Source organism: Typopeltis vanoorti, chromosome 22, assembly GCF_054136105.1.
Source record: "Typopeltis vanoorti isolate ZY-2024b chromosome 22, IOZ_Tvanoo_1.0, whole genome shotgun sequence".
NCBI lineage: Eukaryota > Metazoa > Arthropoda > Arachnida > Uropygi > Thelyphonidae > Typopeltis > Typopeltis vanoorti.
The window spans coordinates 58,296,673-58,316,033 of NC_143570.1; the positions used below are offsets into that span (position 1 = coordinate 58,296,673).

Genomic DNA, 19,361 nt, shown 5'->3' on the forward strand with positions numbered 1-19,361 from the left:
GGTGTGAACAGATAGCATCAATGGTAATATCATATTAAAAACAAGGATATTAGGAAAGAACTTGACATTGTTAGCATCCAGGAATGTGTTAACAAAGCTAATCTCAGATGATATGGTTACTTAAACAGAATGGGAGAGGAAAGATTAGCAAAACAAGTTCTGTACCAGGTTGGCAGGAAAAAGACCCAGAGGAAGACCAAGATATAGTTGGATTGATGTGGTAAAAAGTGCCATAATGACAGAAATATAAGATCGGATAATGTTGGAGTCTTGACAGGTAACAGATTGATTTGGAGCAAAATTGGAGATAGGAAGTTAGTAATGATGCAAGTTTTTCATGTAATACTATCATATCTTGTACACCTCTTGAGGGTACATGTCAGGAATTTGCTGATGATCTTTAATTGTTAGGGTGTTTTTGAACATTCAAGTAATCCATTGTGCTATTTTGCCAACTTTTGCAACGTGCCTTCTGAGCTTCCATTCTCTATCCACTATTTCCTCCAAATGTCTAGTCTCATCAATTTCCTATAACTCAGTATCGTTAATGTAATATGTAATATTTTCATCTCGAAGTGCAGAACATTATGTTTTGCAACATTAAATGACAACCATTATCCTTTGCCTACAATGCCCATTTATTTAAAATCATTCTGCAGGATATCTACATCAATTACTGCCTCCTCCAATTATGCACTATCAGCAAATAACTAAATATTCTGTCCTCCCCCCCCTCCAAAAAATCATTCCCTATATCATTAATATACAAATAAAACAGTAGTGGCTCTAGTATAGAACCTGGAGACGCTCACTAATTACAGTCATTCTCCTTGACTCCACGACAATGCTGCTCTCTTGTATCTGTCAGCAACCTCCTATCCATGCCACCAGTTTCATATCCATTCCTATTTGCTCCAACTTATGCAAATAATATCGTGGTGTTCTGTTAAATGCTGAACAAGAACCCTGTTTTTTTTTTTAAGTCATCTGTCCTCTCTGATAACTCCATATTCCTCTACTTTGCTACCAGAACCTTCTATGTAGCCATAAGTACAAATTAGTTTCAGTGGTTTCATAGTTTCTTTCAGTGCCTCCATGGCAATGATGCAAGCATGATGACATGAGTTATATGATTAGAAAAACCTGGCCTCTCAGAAACTGGGGTTTTTCCATCCCATAAAGCAGGCAAATTCATCTTGGTCAGAAATGCACATAATTAACAGGGAAAAAAAAAAGAAAATGGATTATGAGGCATATTGGATATTCTTCATTAGCCAAATGGGAGTATTTGGTTTTTCCTGTTTTGATGGACAAAAAAGGTTCACACCAAACAACATATTCATTAATCTTTGTTACACCACCATCCTTTTCAAAAAAAATCTAGTACCATCAAAGCCCTCATCCATCTCATTGCTCCACTGAACGCCAGTCTCTTTGGAAGATATCAACTGTATCTAAATGTAGTGTGTACAATGGATAATGTAGTGTAAAGTGGACTCCACTCCCAAGGTAAATCCTAAGACTCCATTGAGGTGTCGTATAATAATTTTGAAATTTGCTCATATCCCTTTGTTTGAAATTGCCACCATTCAATTAGTTTCATTTCATGTTTAATACTATTACCTAAATGTAACATCTTGAAATTATTTAGTAATATCTTACCTCTTATTATTTTTCATCTTCGTAATACCAATTATATTGGCAATATACTTCTCCAATTCTTTTTATGCAGACACTTTTTGCTGATGTGCTTCAATTCCACTTCAATTTCACTGAGCTTGAAATTGTTCCAATATTTCACTTCTAAGTGTTTGCCCTGGTTCCCAGATGAATATAGCAGGGATTTTTTTTTTTTTTTTTTTTTTTTTTTTTTTTTTTTTTTTTAACACAGCAATGTCCAGCCAGCATAAAATTCCAAACTGCACTATCATATTTATCTACGGTTTCTTCTTCTTCAACTCGTTTGGTTCTGTCCACTGCTGGATGAAGGTCTCCCCCATGGTTTTCTGCCTCTCCCATCCACCTCACTACTGCAACTTGTTCCAGTTCATCCCTCCACCTTCTTCTTGGTCTTGTTCCATCCATTGGTCTCCACTCTGTTGTTTTTCTAGTCCATCTCCAGTCATTGCATCTGGTAATATGGACAACCCAATCTCCACTTAGCCTGTTTAATGTATTTTATAATATCCATGACACCTATTTGAGATCTTATCCAGGTATTTGGCTTCCTATCGCTTAATGTTATTTTTAGCATACTTCTCTCCATGCGATGTTGTGTTGTTCTCAGCTTTTTGTTTAGGGCTTCTGTTGAAGTCCATGTTTCTCCCCCGTATGTTAGGACAGGAAGTATGCACTGGTTGAAAGCTTTCCTTTGTAGATTCATAGGAATGTCACTTCTGAATATGTCTCTCATTTTCCTATAAACCATCCATCCAAAATGAATTCTTCACTCAATCTCTTTTCTTTGGCAATCCTCAAAGGATAACAATTGGCCCAAGTATACATATGAGGTGACTTGTTCTATTTCATGGTTTTCAACTTTGACAGTTTTGGTTTATGTATTTATTCATCATTATTTTCGTTTTTTCTCTATTCATTTTTAATACAATTACTCTGGAGGATTCATTTAACGTTTCTTCAAGATTCAAGTACTCTGAATTCCTTAGGAGTTAAGTGGATGCAGCTATCTAGCTTCTACACTTAAGTGATTCCCACTGTGATTACTAAACTTTTTAATATAGTGTTATGAATGTTCAAGTATTCATTTTATGTTAGTGGCTTCTAACTTTTATATTTACTTAACTTTGCAACATGTTTTGTTGATGAACATCTGTATCTTTTCAATATTCTTGGTGATTTTTATTCATTTTTTTTTTTTTAAACTCAGCTGTGGCATATGAGTAATTCAATATTTTAATTTACTTGTAAGCACTACATAAGTACAACTGGTTCTGAGTGAATGATTATAGTAAAAAAAAAAAAATGGTTTCACAACTAATCAAATTGTTGATGTCGATTAATAAGCACTATTACCCAAAATGCAATAAATCAGGTTTGATGATACAAATTAATTACACAATTAAAGAACTGCATGTTATAATTAATAATACTGCATGTCTACTTACCAAATGTCCATTTAACATATGTGGCCATTGATATTCTCCTACAGAATCACACTCCTCATCTAAAGATTCCTGGATTTTGCAGTCAGATGAAATCAAAGATCTTACTTTAACTGATCTGCTCTGTAATTCTGGTGATTTTGAATGAAACAGCTTCTTTCTTAGTTTAGGAGACACTGCAAGTGGTGAAATGTTACTTGAAACATTTGAAGTTAATGAGTCTAATTCATCTGCTGTTCCTCCTGCTTCGTCATCTGATCTAGATTTCTACGCATTTAAAAGAAACCAAAGCCAAATTATAATAACGTGTTCGATGTAAAGTATTTATTGGCAAAAGCAAAGGAACTTAAGTGATATATAATTTCTCACAGAAGCTCAAATAAGCTGAATATGTGGGCTAGTTAATTAGTAAAAAGAAGTAACTAGCACACATCTTCACCTTATTCAAGCTTCTGCAAGAAATTCTATATCAGTTATATAGTACAATAATCAGTACTACAATATTGTAGTACAATTAACAGATTATTGTAGTAAAATAATCTCTTAATCTAACCATAATGGGAGAGAAATTGGCTGGTCAGATAACTGGAGGTTGGAGTGTCAACGTACTTCTGACAAGAAGTCAGTTGACAGCCCAATCCATTCAAAGGCTAGAAAACAAAACTATCACTGTACTTATTTTTTTAAATTTAAATGGTATAGTCATTTTTAAATTTCATTTTGGTTTTGCAACTTACCAATTGAACTACATTTGTACAAGTTTACTTATTCCATTTGTTGACTGACTAACAATGCCTATTCAAATATTATTCTACAAAATTTACTGCAGTTAGATTTTAGTTTTTATTGCTATGCAGATGACAGTACTATACAGATCAGAAGGCTATGCATATGTTTTATTTTCAAATTAATTTATTTGAAAATAAAACATTAATATGAAGTCAACATTAATATAAAACACAACAATACTGTTGTTATTTTAAGGGCAGCTCCATTCTATTTTATAAGCATAACTAATCAATCATACTTCTCACTTTAGGAGCTACATGAACTATTTCAAATTTTTCGTATTTATTTTAGTTATTGCTTTCAAAAATACTGCGTTTTTGAAACATTTTAATCTGAAACATTTTAATGAGAAATAATGAATTCTTATCTAATGATAGAGGCTCACTGTCTCAACTGACATGGTTCAATATTTTTTTTTCAACCTAAACATAACTGATTCTGATGAAAAGAGAAAATCAAAGAACTCAATAACAATATTATACAAATGAGACAGAAAACAAAAAACATACGGAATGACTAAGAAAGATATATCAGAAATATACTATATATTTTTTTTAAATTAAAGATACCAAGAAATGATATACTTGGTATAATCCTTTATCCAAGTGTAAACAAACAGAGTTTGGTTCTAAAGTATCTTCAGGACTGGGGAAACTCATGGTCAAGGTGGTATTTGACTTCACATCACTTCCCTAAGTATTCCATAATGCAAAGCACATCTCCTTGCAGACATGTATAATGCTATGCATTATGGGAAAGGTCACTACCAAGACCAGTTTCGACCTTTATTGAGGTCTCATCAGTGGGAGCCAGACCCAGAAGTGACACCAAGGTTGAAGTAATGCAGAAGTCACATTTTTATATACAAGTTGCCAAAAGGTGTCTCACCTTATTATTATAATACTCTGGATAAGAGATAGTTAGCTTTCAACAAGTATATTTTTTTTTCTTCCCTTTCCCTCTGTATATTTATTCTATTGTAATTAACATCTAAGAGGATATATGCAGAGAAAGGTTACAAATTCTTTGTTTAGCAGAATCCAAGTATATTATTAACAAGAAATATGATGGGTATTGAGTATTGGCTTAATCATAACCAGTGCTTTTTTTCTGGAAGAAGAGGTGCTGGTACTCACCATGAAGATGTTATTACAGCAACTTCCACAATTTTAACATATCCTCTGAAATATTCCTCATCGTCTCTAGATCGCTTCTTGCTTTTGGTATCAACTGCAGAATGACGACCTCAGAGCAGTCATGAATCCACATATTTGCTAGGGTCGAACTGAGTGAGAGGAGGTCCTACTATCCTGATGAACATCAGCACAGAAGTTGTCCATAGAGATGACCTAGATGAAGTTACTATAAGATTCATCTGAGAGAAACCCCTTTCACATGCACTGGAAGATATTGCAATTGTGCCCAAAGTTTGCTTTAGAGGAAGTAGTATGTCCAGGACTTTATTTTCTTGAAGATATTCACAGAAACCATGAACTGCTTCTCTTTCATGTAAGCGAAATTTGCATGCTAACTTTCAATTTCAGCTTCACCAAATGTCAGATGCTTCCCAGGATTTTCTGGCCAATACTTGGAATCTAAAATCTTGGCACAAATCAGCATCATCTCCTTCAAGCAGATGCTTTCCAACAGCTTCTTTCAAACTTTTATAGAAAAGAGATGAACTTATTGAAGGACTGTGTCTTTCATTTTTGTGGAGCTCAATCCCTTTGAACTTCATCTTCTTCTGACTTTGAAGAGAAATACTGTAGTACGGACCAGGATTTTCAACTCTTTCTTGAAAGAATATAGTTCAAAAAGTTGAACTGTATTCTTTATCTTCCTGTCTTTGTATAAGTCAATATTTTTCTCTTGTAAATCTAGGCTTAGTTCAGTAAGTTCTTCGAGAGCATCACACATAAGGCCCAAATCAAGAACAAACTCGAGTGATGTTATTTTTCTTAAAAGGCCCTCATAAAGAAAGTGATCTGTTTTGCTTTTTCTACTGTCTTCTTTTGCCTCCAGAAAGTGATAGACGAGGGCTTCAAAGTCTTGCCACACTGCAGAAACAATGAGAAAGCTAGATGTAACCCAGCGAGTGCTTAAAATTCTGCCAATTTTAAAAAGTTGAAGTTCTAGAGTCGCTGCACATTCCTGTAGTTCCCTAGCATTCTTAGGTGAAGCATAAGTCACAAAGTTTGTCCATGAAACTCTTAAAACGATTCACTCCTGCCACACTGTTCACTGTGTCACTAACAGACAATTCAAGGAAACTTCTCTTGCATTAGCCTCCTTACACCAGTACACACACCAAACAACACAGCTGCATGATCACAAGTTACAGACAATAAATACTCCTTTAAGTAATCTTCAGATAATCCTAAACACTCAAGATGACTAATTAAAGAGTTTAGAATTCCTCTAGCAGTCACATCTGATAATTCGATCAAATCTAGGAAAGGACTCACAGGAGCTGAAAGTTCAGGAAGAACTACATGAACAATAACAATCAATGTTATTGTGTTACTCACAGCTGTCAATTCATCAATAAGTAACGATATTTTGTTTTTGAAGTTCACTATATTGTCTATTAATGTTTTTCTCATTTCATTTGTGATATGGCTCACAATGTTAATGCAAGCATTTGCATATCCTGTGTCTAGTCCATTAAGTTCCTGTAAATTTATTTCGTCTTCAAAGTTGTTAAATGACTGATTTCTCCTCGCAACTTTGTAAGCGGTTCAAAACACTTTTCCTGTTATGTCTTTATTATGAGATAAAGTATTTAGGAAAACTTTCTCTAATGTTTCGTTTTTTGCTTCAGATTTTATTTTTTGGCATGCTTTGTGTGCTGCACTCTCCTTATGATCATAAATCTTTTTTCTTAATGACATTAACTGTTGTTTGCAAGATTCTCCAAAATGACTTCTTTTATCATTTGCCCACTTCGATGAAATTTTCGTTCCCACGTGTTTAGCGATGGCAAGACTTCCGACATCGCAACAAACTTTACAGCCCAACATTTTATTCTCGACATAATCTCTCACAGAAATAATTTTTCTGCAAACGTGTCCAACATTCGGGCCAATCATTATCAGAATCTGCTTCCCTTTGACCACATGGATCTTCGGTCTTGGTTTCGTGATCCTTTTTTTTCTGATTCTTCAGCTTGCCTTTTTTTACTCATTGGCATAAAGTAACTACTTATTTTACTCATTTTGAACAATGATTGCACTGATTTAACTTAGATTAATTCAAAACTCACGTGAACACCTGCCTGATGCAGAGTGAATATAGAACTGATAAACTGGTACTGGAAGCAATTGGAAATGAACACAACTTCCTGTTTTCAGTTGCGCACCAACCTATGAAACAGGAAATCAGGGTACCAACTTATGAGTAATCAAAACTGAAAATTCAATTCATGAACACAGTACCATCTACTGGAATATTTATAATACATTTTGCTGTCAATAAATCACAAATTTTTAAAAACTTAAGAAAAAACGTGCCAGTACTGCATACCGTTGCGTACCACCAGAAAAAAAGCACTGAAAACAACAAACCTAAAGAGTTAGTTATTTATGTCTTTACCAAACTATCTTCTTCTTCTTCTTCTTCTGCAGCTTCTCCCACTTAAGTGGGGTCACTGTTTGTTATGAGTCTCCTCCACACCTTCCTGTCTTGGGCTGTCACCACATCCAAGTTCTTCATCTTCAAGTCCTCTTCTACCAGCTCCCTCCATCTCTTCTTTGGCCGCTCACCGCTTCCGCCTTCCTTGCACATCCATCTGCATGACCCTTCTTCCCACATATTCATCCTCCCTCCTCATCACATGACCAAACCATCTCAACCTTGCCTCCTGTATTTTTGCTCCTAAGTTCGTAACTTTCACTGTTCCCCTGACATAGTCATTTCTCAGATGATCCTTTCTGGTCACACCGCACATCCACCTAAGCATTCTCATCTCTGCTACTTCCATCTTGTTGATGTTATTTTTCCTCAGGGCCACAGTTTCTATAGCATATGTCATAGCTGGCCTCACTACTGTCCTATAAATTTTGCCTTTCATTTTGATCGGCACCCTCTTATCACATAACACTCCAGCCATCTCCCTCCAGTTCCTCCAACCTGCTTGTATCCTGCATCCCACTTCCTTCTCACCTCCTCCATCTTCTTCCACTGTCGAACCTAAGTATCTAAAGTCTCTCACCTTCCTGATGACATTTCCTTCCAGCTCCAGGTCTGTCTCCTGGCCACTGCCCACTGCGCAACACATATACTCTGTCTTACTTCTGCTCAGTCTCATACCTTTACCAAACTATCACACATAGAATTATACTCCTCAACAACTTAATGGAGCATTTAGGTCTATTGTTGCCATCACTAGGTTTCTCCATTTGTCTCTATCACATGCTGCATTTGGTACAAAGTGCTTATCCAGCTGTCTTAGATATCTCATTAACAATCCATCCATCTGTTCAAAGTCTTCCTGTGGCTCTTTTCTTGTCAATTTCATTTGTTTGATAAACTGGTTATGTACTCTCCAAATATCTTTCAAAGAGATTTCATAGTTCATTATGTCTTCATTCCATATTTTGATTGCAAGAGAAAATTTTCTTATTACTTTTCTTTCAAATGAGAAATTTTCTAACGCCTTACCCTTTGTTGATGACTATGTTTCACAACTGTAGGTTAACATCAGTTTTAGACAGCCTAAATGGATTTTCCTGAAAATATTCTTCATTTATTATTATTATTATTATTCAGGCCTCCATGGACTCAAAAGACTCATCGTGAGAGGTCCTTCCTAGGAAACACAAAGTCTATCAAGACTCATCGCAGGAGGTCCCTTCTAGGAAACACGAAATCTATCATACCACTCCTTAAACTCATTGACTGTTCTCGCTCTCACCACTCTATCAGGCAATGCATTCCATAGTTCAACCACCCTCCATGCACAGAAACCACTCCTCACCTTCTTGCTCACAGCTTCCTTCCATAACTTCCAGGGATGGCCTCCCCCCTTGTCATCACTCCTTCCCGCTCTTCAACCAAGCGAAAGAATTCCGCAGTGTCAACCTTATAACAACCTCTCAACAGTTTAAAAGTCTCAATCATATCACCTCTCCTTCTTCTATCCACCAAACTCTGCAGTCCACATTCCCTTAGCCGATCCTCATAATTAACATTGAACAGTCCTAAAACCATCTTTGTTATCTGCCTTTATACTCTTTCCACAGTTAATTTATCCCCTTCAAATCCTGGGGACCAAATCTGAGAACAATAGTCTAAGTGTGGTCTGATCAGAGTCTTATACAACGGAATGATAAACCTTTTATCTCTGCAGGTCAGCATCCTTCTAATTACTGCAGCAATCCTCTGTGTTACCTTCACCACATTTATAATATATTTTAAGAACTGTGAAACTGTAAAACATCCATGATTGACCTTCTCAATTCTCTCCTCCAGCTCTTGATGCATATCATGGTATCTGTTAATTTGACTCCTAGACAGTTAAAATTATCCACTTGCTCAAAGATATAGTTTCTCGTAGACAGGCTTATACGTTGGTTATGCATTTCTAAATCACTTAGGGAATTGAACAACATAGATCCGAATATAAATTAAATTATACTTTAATAAATATCTCCAATATTTCGGCAACGTCACGTTGTCATTTTCAAAAGGAACTTACAAAATAGTTACGTGCACGCAGGCACTACAACACAGTAACTGAGAATGAAGATATGAAGCTATCGTTCTCCTAGAAGTCCTGATGGTGCCCTCTAACGGGATAAGTAGGTGTTCCTGGCCGTTGGGCTGAAGGTCTGCTGATGTATGCCTCCCAAATTTGGGGCAGTCGCATACAACCAAATTTGCTGAGGTTTGGGGAGTTTCTTAGGGCTGAGGCTGATTCCATAAATAGTCTTTCGAATTTGTATTTGCTACGGTGTATTACTGTAGCTTTCTTCCACCATATTCTGTGGTGTGTATCCAGAGCATGGTCTGCAAGACCAGAATGGCTGTACTTGTGAAACCGGATGTAGTCCTTGTGTTCAGAAATTCTGATATTCGCTGTCCTGCCTGTTTGGCCAAAGTACGACGGTTTACAACTGCAAGGGACATGGTATACACCAGCTAGGTCTAGGGAAAGTGGTTGGTCTTTGGTGGAGTGGATAAGGGATGCCAATTTTCTGTAAGGCCTGTAACAGGAGGTGAGGTCATGTTTTTTTAAAATTTTGGTAATTTTTTCCCGAGGTGCCTCGAATGTAGGGAATGGTGATGGATTTAGAGTAATCTTTGTTGTGGAGAGGGGGAGGGGGGCTGTGGTTTGTAGGTTTAATTTTTTTGGATTTTTTTTTGGGGGGGGGGGGTAGCCATTGGCTGAGAAAGTGTTGAGGATGTGATTTAGTTCAGTGTTTAGAGCCATGTCGTTAGAACAGATTAGTTTAGCCCTGTTGTATAGTGTTTTCACCACTCCATATTGTTGTGATGTGGGGGGGGGGGGATTGTTGGTGAATGTATCTGCCTGTATGGGTGGGTTTTCTATATACAGGCAGATACATTCACCAACAATCCCCCCCCCCACATCACAACAATATGGAGTGGTGAAAACACTATACAACAGGGCTAAACTAATCTGTTCTAACGACATGCTCTAAACACTGAACTAAATCACATCCTCAACACTTTCTCAGCCAATGGCTACCCCCTCCCCAAAAAATCCAAAAAATATTAAAACCTACAAACCACAGCCCCCATCCCCCACCCCCCCTCCACATCAAAGATTACTCTAAATCCATCACCATTCATTACATCCGAGGCACCTCGGAAAAAATTATCAAAATTTTAAAAAAACATGACCTCACCTCCTGTTACAGGCCTTACAGAAAATTGGCATCCCTTATCCGCTCCACCAAAGACCAACCACTTTCCCTAGACCTACCTGGTGTATACCAGGTCCCTTGCAGTTATAAACTGTCGTACTTTGGCCAAACAGGCAGGACAGCGAATATCACGAACTTCTGAACACAAGGACTACATTCGGTTTCACAAGTACAGCCATTCTGGTCTTGCAGACCATGCTCTGGATACATGCCACAGAATACAGTGGAAGAAAGCTACAGTAATACACCGTAGCAAATACAAATTCGAAAGACTATTTATGGAATCAGCCTCAGCCCTAAGAAACTCCCCAAACCTCAGCAAATTTGGTTGTATGCAACTGGCCCAAATTTGGGAGGCATACATCAGCAGACCTTCAGCCCAACGGCCAAGAACACCTACTTAGCCAGCTAGAGGGCACCATCAGGACTTCTAGGAGAACGATAGCTTAATATCTTCATTCTCAGTTACTGTGTTGTGCGTGCACATAACGTTTTTGTAAGTTCCTTTTGAAAATGGCAACGTGACGTTGCCGAAATATCGGAGATATTTATTACAGTATAATTTAATTTATATTCGGATCTATGTTGCTCAATTCCTTAAGTGATTTAGAAATGCATAACCAACGTATAAGCCTGTCTACGAAAATCAACATCATACACGGAGATACTTTCACACGGAAGGCCCACCACTATGGTAAAATGAAGTTGAAGCTGTCTAGACAATTAAATCGTCCAACTTTCCTGAAACGCTGCCAAGATAATAAAGTAATCCCAAACTGTGTAAAATTCAAGCACCGTTTTGTCTCGCAAAAAACTCTCCGTATATATAACCGCGCTAGCTACGCGTTGCTTCGCGAACAAATTACCTCTTAGCGGAAATTAACAAAGCTATTCGTGCTTTTGAAGATGAACTGTCGTGCACTGTAAATCACGAACTGTGGTCTATTTTACATGACATCTCGTGTACCGCTGCAGACAAAGAATTTGAAAAAATACGAGGCCGACAGAGGAAAAAATTTGAAAAATTAAAAAAGAATTCTACCGTCAATCCAAAACTTGCTACCAACACCGTAATCAACCTTTCTTCAGTCACCCTGAAGCCTGAAGCACTCAACGCACTTGCACGTGGCCACAACTTCACCATTGCTCCCAGAAAAATACCCAGTGAGGATATTATGATCCAGATCGAAAGGGGAATTTGCCACCTTCCACATCAAATCGCCCACAGTGTAAAACTGGATGTAGCTTGTGTCCTTTCCAAAGCAAGACCACCAAAAACCAACATATCCAACAAGGAATTTAAAGCTCTATAGGAAATGAAGAATAATAAAGAATTAGTTATCACCAAAGCGGATAAGGGAAATGCAACTGTAGTACTTAATCAAAAGGACTACAAAGGTAAGCTTGATGCTCTTCTATTAGATCGGGCTACTTACTTCCCTATCGAATATAATCCCACCAACTCACAAATCAGAAAACTTCACAGGCTCCTTAAGAAAGTTACTTCTTGGCCTGTAGAAGTTACCAACAGATTAAAGTCGTTTAACTCTATACCCCCCGCCCCCCCCGTATTTACAGACTCCCAAAAATACATAAAGAAAATGTGCCATTACGTCCCATAGTGGATGGCATTGATTCCCCCACATACAAATTAGCTAAACATTTGGCCAAAGAGCTCGCACACTATACTGGCAACACACCATCACACACAAAAAACTCAGCCCACTTCAAAGCCAGCATAGAAAACCTTACACTCCAACATACTGACATAATGGTCAGCTTTGACATCTCCTCCTTATTCACAAATGTCCCACTCAAGGAAACTTTAGAGCTAATCCAAGCTAAATTTTCTCCTGATATCTCAGCCCTATTTCAGTTCACAATGAACTCAGGCTATTTCGTTTGGCAGGGAAAATTCTACAAACAAATAGAGGGGACAGCCATGGGTTCACCACTCTCCCCGCCCTTGGCCAATTTCTTTATGGAGACCTTTGAAGAAAAAGCCTTAGCCTCTGCCCCACAAAAACCAACCATATAGCTCCGCTACGTTGATGATGTGTTCACTATTTGGCCACATGGCTCTGAAACACTCCTCTCCTTCCTTACACACTTAAACAACCAACACTCCAGAATCAAGTTCACCCTGGAAAAAGAGGAAAACAACAGCCTCCCTTTCCACTAGTCGCCTGCCAGCCTGATGGAACCTTGGTTTTCTCAGTTTATAGAAAAGCCACCCATACAGGCAGATACATTCACCAACAATTCCCCCCCCCCTCACAACAATATGGGGTGGTGAAAACACTATACAACAGGGCTAAACTAATCTGTTCTAACGACATGGCCCTAAACACTGAACTAAATCACATCCTCAACACTTTCTCAGCCAATGGCTACCCCCCCCCAAAAAAAATCCAAAAAATATTAAAACCTACAAACCACAGCCCCCCCATCCCCCACCCCCCCTCCACATCAAAGATTACTCTAAATCCATCACCATTCATTACATCCGAGGCACCTCGGAAAAAATTATCAAAATTTTAAAAAAACATGACCTCACCTCCTGTTACAGGCCTTACAGAAAATTGGCATCCCTTATCTGCTCCACCAAAGACCAACCACTTTCCCTAGACCTAACTGGTGTATACCATGTCTCTTGCAGTTGTAAACCATCGCACTTTGGCCAAACAGGCAGGACAGCGAATATCAGAATTTCTGAACACAAGGACTACATCCGGTTTCACAAGTACAGCCATTCTGGTCTTGCAGACTATGCTCTGGATACACGCCGCAGAATACGGTGGAAGAAAGCTACAGTAATACACCGTAGCAAATACAAATTCGAAAGACTATTTATGGAATCAGCCTCAGCCCTAAGAAACTCCCCAAACCTCAACAAATTTGGTTGTATGCGATTGCCCCAAATTTGGGAGGCATACATCAGCAGACCTTCAGCCCAACGGCCAAGAACACCTACTTAGCCCGCTAGAGGGCACCATCAGGACTTCTAGGAGAACGATAGCTTCATATCTTCATTCTCAGTTACTGTGTTGTAGTGCCTGCATGCACGTAACTTTTTTGTAAGTTCCTTTTGAAAATGGCAACGTGACATTGCCGAAATATCGGAGATATTTATTAAAGTATAATTTAATTTATATTCGGATCTACGTTGTTCAATTCCCTAAGTGATTTAGAAAAAGCTCAAAGATATAATTCTCAACAATCAAGTTAGATTGATCCTGATGCATCCTTGAAATGCACATATATTTAGTGTTTTCACTATTTACGACAAGACCCATAGGTTTAATTAAATTGGATGTGGTTTGTATAACATTCTGATGAGTCACCAAGGATAATGATGTCAACAGGACATTTTTCCCATTCATTTCCTTTGTTCAGTTAGGTCTCGAATGACTTTTTCCAATGCTAGGTTGTACAGAGTTGGTTAGAGAGCACTTCCTTGGTGAAGTCCAGATTTAATTTCAAAACTTGATGAATGTTCCTGTAGGAAACATACCATGCAGATGGTGTGGAAATTACATAGTCATATCATTATATACTTTTGTGGTATTCCAAAAAGTCTCATTGTGTCTCATCATTTCAATTGTATAATGTAAATTGTATATTGTCTTGTCACATGCTTGTTTACAGGCTACAAACATGAGATGTTTTTCTAAAAATTTCTGGAGAATAAAAATATGAGCAGCTGTCAACTATCCCTTGCAGAAACCACACTGATGGTCTCTGATATTTAAAGAATTAATGTATATGCTTTACATATCAGTGTAGAGTATTATGTAGCAAGTGTCCAAGAGATATCTCTTTAGTTACTCTGTTAAAAAAAAAAAAAAGGGCACAATATGGCTGCATTACAATCAAGTAGGATTTCTTCTTTTTGCCATATTAGCTTGAGGAGTTTATACATTTCAGCTGTTCATGGTGTTTGACATCTGGTGATAAAGTTTGTGTAATGAGGACATGCCACAATTATAGCCTTGACAAGCAAATAGCTAAAAATAACATGTCAAAAGATTATCAACTAGGCTAACTTACCAGATATATATAGTATTAAAGGAAATTTAATACTGCACACTTAAATCAATCTTTCAAGAAAATTAATGAGATGTTACTGACTAGTATTCTTTAAAACGTGAATAGCTTACCTCTATGGCAATACTGTCAGCAAGGGTAATATCTGGTAATTCCCAAAATGATTCTTTACTATTTTCTTCATAGTAGTACACCCTGTTATTATCATCCAAAGAAGATAACCACTAAAAACAAGAAAATATTTAAAAACTTGTTTTAATAATGGAATAAAATGATTTACATGGAACTGAATTGCTAGTAATCATCTCTCTCACACACATTCTGCTTTTATTCCTGTTTCAATGGTCTCTTTCTTTTCCATACCACCAGAAGTATCTTTTTTTCACGTGATGGCCATTTACACCAAGAAAAAAACCACAATGAAAAGAAATTATCATACAGCAGATAGCGATAGTCATACACTTTATGAAGCACCCAAAGTTGAAAATAATGGAAGCTTAACAAGTTTGCCATGAGCAAGGACAAATCATCTCAAGCTGTCCTTGGCCTTGGGTTGGGCATGCCACAAAAACTTTCGAAAATGATGGAGAGGGTTATCAACAAGCAGCTTTTTCATTACCTGGGTACTCATCAGTGAATTAATGATCACCAATATGAATTCTGCCATTCTCATTCTACAGCCAACCTCCTAGCTAATCTCACCTACGTTTGGATTCAGACCATGAATCCAAAGGTAGTTGAGACCATGGAAAGATTTGGAAAAATTCATATTAATCGCTCTTGATATTTCTAAGGTATTTCATTATATCTGGCATTCGAGGCCTCCTGAAAAAACTGCCATCTTATGGCATGCCTTCTGGAGGTTAGCTGTAGAATGAGAATGGCAGAATTCATACAAATTTAATTTGTATGAATACAAATCATTTGTGTTGTAAGTTCATATAAGCTGCCATATCTCTGCAGGTCATGAGAGATATTGGACATGCCCAATAAACAACAATGGCATGCCCAAATCAATGCCAAAAAACTCAAGCCTGCCTTATTACCCACACAAAAATCATCATCTTCGCGAAACTCATTAATCCTTCAAATTTTTTTTTTGGTAAGCATCGATAAAATTTTTGGATATTTTCTAATGAAAATGTGTTCTTTAATGTTTTATTGTGCTGCAATTCCAAAACTTTCATCTCTAGTTGGTTGGTATGTCATCAATGTCGACATTAAAAGTGTTCAAAAATAATCGCATTTGAATGCTATTTTTATGAAAATCAAGAAATCTTGTTGAAACTTCTGTTTGTAAATCTTCAATAATACCAACAAAAGTTTCATTAATCCTTCAAATTTTTTTTTGGTAAGCATCGATAAAATTTTTGGATATTTTCTAATGAAAATGTGTTCTTTAATGTTTTATTGTGCTGCAATTCCAAAACTTTCATCTCTAGTTGGTTGGTATGTCATCAATGTCGACATTAAAAGTGTTCAAAAATAATCGCATTTGAATGCTATTTTTATGAAAATCAAGAAATCTTGTTGAAACTTCTGTTTGTAAATCTTCAATAATACCAACAAAAGTTTCCTTTTGTTTGTATTTCCAAATTGCACAGGTGATATCACAAAGTATAGGTATAAAATTATTTTTAATTTATTATTCATATTGCAAAATGTATTATTTAAATAATTCAACATATGGGCCACATGCCACGTAAGTATGGTCAACTTTTTATGGGCTGCCAAAAATGCACGTTTGGGCCACAAGCAGCCTGCCGACCCCTGCCCTAAGTCTCAGAGCCATCCAACTTTGGAGTACTGTTCCCACATTTGGGTTGGAGCACCCAAGACCTCTCTAAGAATTCTTGATGATATTCAAAAGAGAGAAATCTCTTAATAGATGACCCTTCCCTTACAGAGACTACCTTCAGTCACTTTAACATAGGTACCCTGTTTCAGTGCTGTGCCATCTTTATAGGTACTTTCATGAGCATTGCTCCTCTGAATTGGCTACTACCATTCCTCCACTTTCTTCTAACCATAGAAGAACTAGAGCAGCCACTGGCCGTAAGCCATACACCGTCCAACTTCACACTGCACTAACTTATCATTAGAACAATCTCCCCCCCATGCTGTTTTTCCCACTGAGTAGAACTTCCACTCTTTAAGAAACATATCAACAGGCTATATTTTTCTCCTTAAACACTTGTGCACACAAAACAGTGTAGTATTGAAGGTCTTGTGACCTTTCATGTGTAGGGTCAAAATAACATGTGCCTCCATCAAAATCAAAACTATATAGATGGGGAAGAGAATCTTTCAAGTTATATTAGAAACCAATAATTAAGGGAAATTCTATATTTGGTTGGTATATTTAAACTATATTTAAATAATCTATAACAAGCAGCATTTGCATATATTGATAACTTAGTAGTGGAACTAAAATTATTATTATCGTTGCATTATTATACAGGTTATCCCCATGTAGTCAGAAGACTCATTGTGGGAGATCCATTTATTCTCATACTAGCCATCATTCATACAACAGCTATCATACTTCTCCTCAAACTCAATTCACTGATGAAGTGCTTCTTGTCAGACTGCTGTGGGTCTCATTTAATTGTTGGAATGATCGAAAAAATGTGGATGGAAAGTATTCTCAAAAAGATTTTCAGTATTTTCTGGTATTTACATGATCCAAAAAAAAAGTCTTTCGTAAGTTTTGTTTGGCATCAGTTAACATAAATGCATCTTGCTTCTCTTTAGGCATAGCAGAGGTCTTATAACATCCCAATAGGGTTAGGTTGGCTAACATTTGAGTCTGGCAATTAATAACCACAGTAGAAGTTTTATTGTAGCACGAAATATGACAAACATGTTAATGTTTTTTTCATTTATTTTTATGATGGATGGCCATCATAAATATGAGTGGTCGAAAGTCAAGGAGCGACTGTAACATATATATACACAGTGGTGTCCAAAAGCTAAGGTCGAACTACATTTTTATTTGTATATGAAAAAATTTGCATGACTACAGCCAAATATGGACACAAATTTATTGCTGGCATACTAATAAATTATATTACACAAAAAATGTTTCATAAATTTCATACAAATTAAATGTATTGCAAGTTCATATAAATTGCAATACGTTTTTGGCAAAAAGTTACAAATTTCCTAAGGATGTAGTTAAGGAATTAATGCACAGTGCTTACACAGAAAACTATGCAGAGAGACATTTCAGTATGGAATATGTCCATCCTGAACTGCAATGCAGCTCTCACAATATTGTACTATGCTTAGCAAAAGTGATTCAAGAGTTCTTGAGACAAACTGGTCCACTTCTCCTTCAGATCAAGGATAAGACCTTGTTTATTTTCAACAGGGGAATTTCATGCAATAATGTGTCTTCTTACTGCAAAATGTGTTAAGGAATTAATGTACAGTGCTTACAGAAATCAAAGAAGAGACATTTCAGGATAGAACATGTCCATCCCGAAATGCAATGCAGCTCTCATATCATATATTACTTAGAACAATTGTTCAGTTCTTTGCACAACTGATTCTTGAGGCAAACTGGTCCACTCCTCCTTCAGAGAAAGGATAGGCCTTGTTTGTTTTCTGAAGGGGAATTTTGAGCAGCAATGCATTTCCTTATTGCACCCTAAACATGTTTTATGGGGTTGACATGTGGGGAGTGTGCTGGTCACTTGATTCGATTAATATCCTTCGTTTCCAGAAGTATCTCGACTGCTCGTGTATGATCCACAGTGGCATTGTCATCCACAAAAATGAATTCACCTGCAGCACCACAGAACAATCAAACATGACACTGACAAACTTCATTGCAATACCGTTCACCAGCTCGGTGCGTCAGTTAAGCATAATTCCTCTCCACACCATGACCCTAGCAATGCTGTATCTATCCCTTTCAAGAACATCCTCATAAAGGCAAGCAGTACCACTTTCACACCAGATCAAGTGTAGTCTAGAACTGGACAAAAGACAAAAACGACTCATCTGTAAAGAGTACTTTAACCAACTGATGTCTTGTCCAATTTTTATGGATACAACACCAAAAACATGCTCTATGATGAACTGTGGATAAAGGGATGCAGACCACAAGCTATCAGTATATAGGCTTACTTGTTGCAGATGTCTTGCCACAGTTTGTTGAGATAGTCATGTACCTGTGCTTGAATGGAACAGACTTGCAAGTTGACCTGCCATGGGGTGATCACATTTTGTTGTTATAACCAAAAAAGTCTGTCTTCATGCTCTGCAATAGAGCTAGGGCGACCTGTTAGCAAATGTCTGGAACACATTCCATTGGTTTGAAATGCTGCCCAGAGCCTGGATACAACATTATGTGAGCTTCCGAACTCTCTGCGGCCTTCATTCAAACTTTCCAATAATTCTCCCCTGTGTGAAATCACCTAGATGATGTCTTTGAGACATTACAAGACGTCCAAGTTTACAACTTTATTCCTTCACAAAAAGTCATTTAGCACAGTCTTTTATCCTGTTG

General features: G+C 37.2%; 1 protein-coding gene across 3 annotated transcripts in view; it reads right to left on the reverse strand.

Moving 5' to 3' along the window:
- LOC150094438 (rho GTPase-activating protein 12-like) overlaps positions 1–19,361 on the reverse strand; it is a 413,607-nt gene that overhangs the window by 259,675 nt on the left and 134,571 nt on the right. For all 3 annotated transcript variants that reach the window (XM_090412339.1, XM_090412341.1, XM_090412338.1), the window contains 2 exons: positions 14,959–15,069; positions 3,126–3,389 (listed from right to left, as the gene is read on the reverse strand). In XM_090412339.1, the coding sequence (XP_090268465.1) occupies positions 3,126–3,389; positions 14,959–15,069 (375 nt within the window). The remainder of the gene's footprint in view (positions 1–3,125; positions 3,390–14,958; positions 15,070–19,361) is intronic.